General features: G+C 30.2%; 1 protein-coding gene across 22 annotated transcripts in view; it reads right to left on the bottom strand.

Moving 5' to 3' along the window:
* Nucleotides 1-1,860, bottom strand: part of LOC106881120 (rap guanine nucleotide exchange factor 6) — a 453,933-nt gene that overhangs the window by 32,125 nt on the left and 419,948 nt on the right. Inside the window, exon 31 of one of the 22 annotated variants that reach the window (XM_052966984.1) lies at nucleotides 27-1,215. The exons of the other annotated variants lie outside the window; for them this stretch is intronic. Coding sequence (XP_052822944.1) covers nucleotides 1,208-1,215 — 8 coding nt within the window. The 3' untranslated portion in view covers nucleotides 27-1,207. Of the gene's footprint in view, nucleotides 1-26; nucleotides 1,216-1,860 lie in introns of those variants that run through there. 22 annotated transcript variants of the gene reach the window in all.

The raw sequence follows: 1,860 nt of genomic DNA on the forward strand, positions 1-1,860 counted from the left end.
ATATATACATACACACACACACACACACACAATTACAGTTGGAAGACACATATCAAGCATTCAAAAACACACAAAAACTGCTGTGCCAGTGACCAAGTTGCACTTAGCATGACAAAAATTTCGACACAAAATAATGCTTAAAAAAGCTTTACAGTTTTTATGTGTTTTGAATGGTTAATATGCAGATTCAAGTCACAACCTTAGATCAAATAAGTTGCCAGACTAAGCACATCCCCAACATTCTATACACACACACACACACACACACACACACACACACATACATACACACACACACATACACACACGTGTATGTGTGTTGCTACTGCTACATCTACCTTAGAAAATGAACTAGAATAAGGAAATGAGAAATATATACTATTTTGCTGGTGCCAGTCATTGAAGGTTTTTTAGTTGATCATACCACCCCCAATATATATTTTCCTCAGATACTTAATTCATTGATCTCTAATGAATCACTAGTTATCTCTGACATAAAAAGGTGTGACTTGAAGCACTGTTTTACATAAGGAAACAAAAATGGGGTAAATAACCTCTTGGCTGTTAGGACATCAATACACTCTCACTATCATAATAACTGCCTCCATACAGGAATGATAAAGTAATATTCTAAGAAATATAACACAAAAATAACTACACCAGTTCTGGTACATTAAACTGTTCATTACATAATATGATGTTTTGTTCTCTTAATTCTATGTATCAGAATCCTTTAACTCAACCTAGCAACAGTCAACTGTTGCTAGGTTCAGTTACCGTTTTAAGAGCAATTTTTGTAGCATTATATATATTTCTAAAGTTTTCATGAAATAAATATTTGTATAACATTTATCATTGATATAACTTAGTAACAAAAACAGCAGAGAATTCAGTCAACAAATTATTCGGATGAAAAGAAATTCATGCTATCACTGGTTTTGCTTCATTGGCTAAATATTTGAGTAATTGCATTTGTTGATTGAAAGCAAAGAGTATAAAAATTCAACAATAAATCCATGAAATTCATATTACTTCTTATCCTCCAAATTATCAACTGAACACAAAGAAAGCGGTTCTGCCTGCAATGAAAATGTCACAAACAGATTGCCAAAGAATCTACTCTGTATCTAACCTTAACCAACATCAAGTCATAAAGTCTGTAAGATGTTGGTCTCACTGGTGATGCCAAACACACATGATTATAACATCAAGTGTCTGAAAGGAAGAGAAGGGGGAATAAGTAAGTAAATAAAAAAAATATAGACATCTCCTCTATAAAGCAGTTTTAATATAATACAATATAATTGTTACACTAAGCTGATATTGGGCATGTTAGCAACAATATCTCTTTCCTACACACCTTATAACTATTATAATAGAATATAAATAGTTGTATTAAATTTGAGTTTCCAGTTTAATGCATTTACTCGGTATTTAATATTTTGTGCCTATAATAATCCAAACAATAAATAATACCCTTAATTGACTTTTGTTTGTTCCCAACATTAATATAATTGCTCTACCCACAATTTTTATTTTACATAGATTACAAAACAGCTAGGAAATAAGAAGAAAGTAGTTTTAGAAATATCTATCATACCAAATCAAATATCACAAAAGCTGCTAAAGATTGTTATTCAGCCTTAATAGGTTTTTTTTATAAATGTTTTTAACACTTAAAGGTAATTCAGTTCACTGCAAATCAAATCAACAAAGGATAATTAAAAATAATTTTGTTCAAGAAATTAGTTTTCTGGTAACAAAGATTGCTGAAGGGATGAGAAGTCGTCACTAACTTACCATAATTTGGTGAAAAAAAAAAAAAAAAATAATAATAACAAATATATATATATATATATA

The sequence above is a fragment of the Octopus bimaculoides genome, chromosome 4 (assembly GCF_001194135.2).
Source record: "Octopus bimaculoides isolate UCB-OBI-ISO-001 chromosome 4, ASM119413v2, whole genome shotgun sequence".
NCBI lineage: Eukaryota > Metazoa > Mollusca > Cephalopoda > Octopoda > Octopodidae > Octopus > Octopus bimaculoides.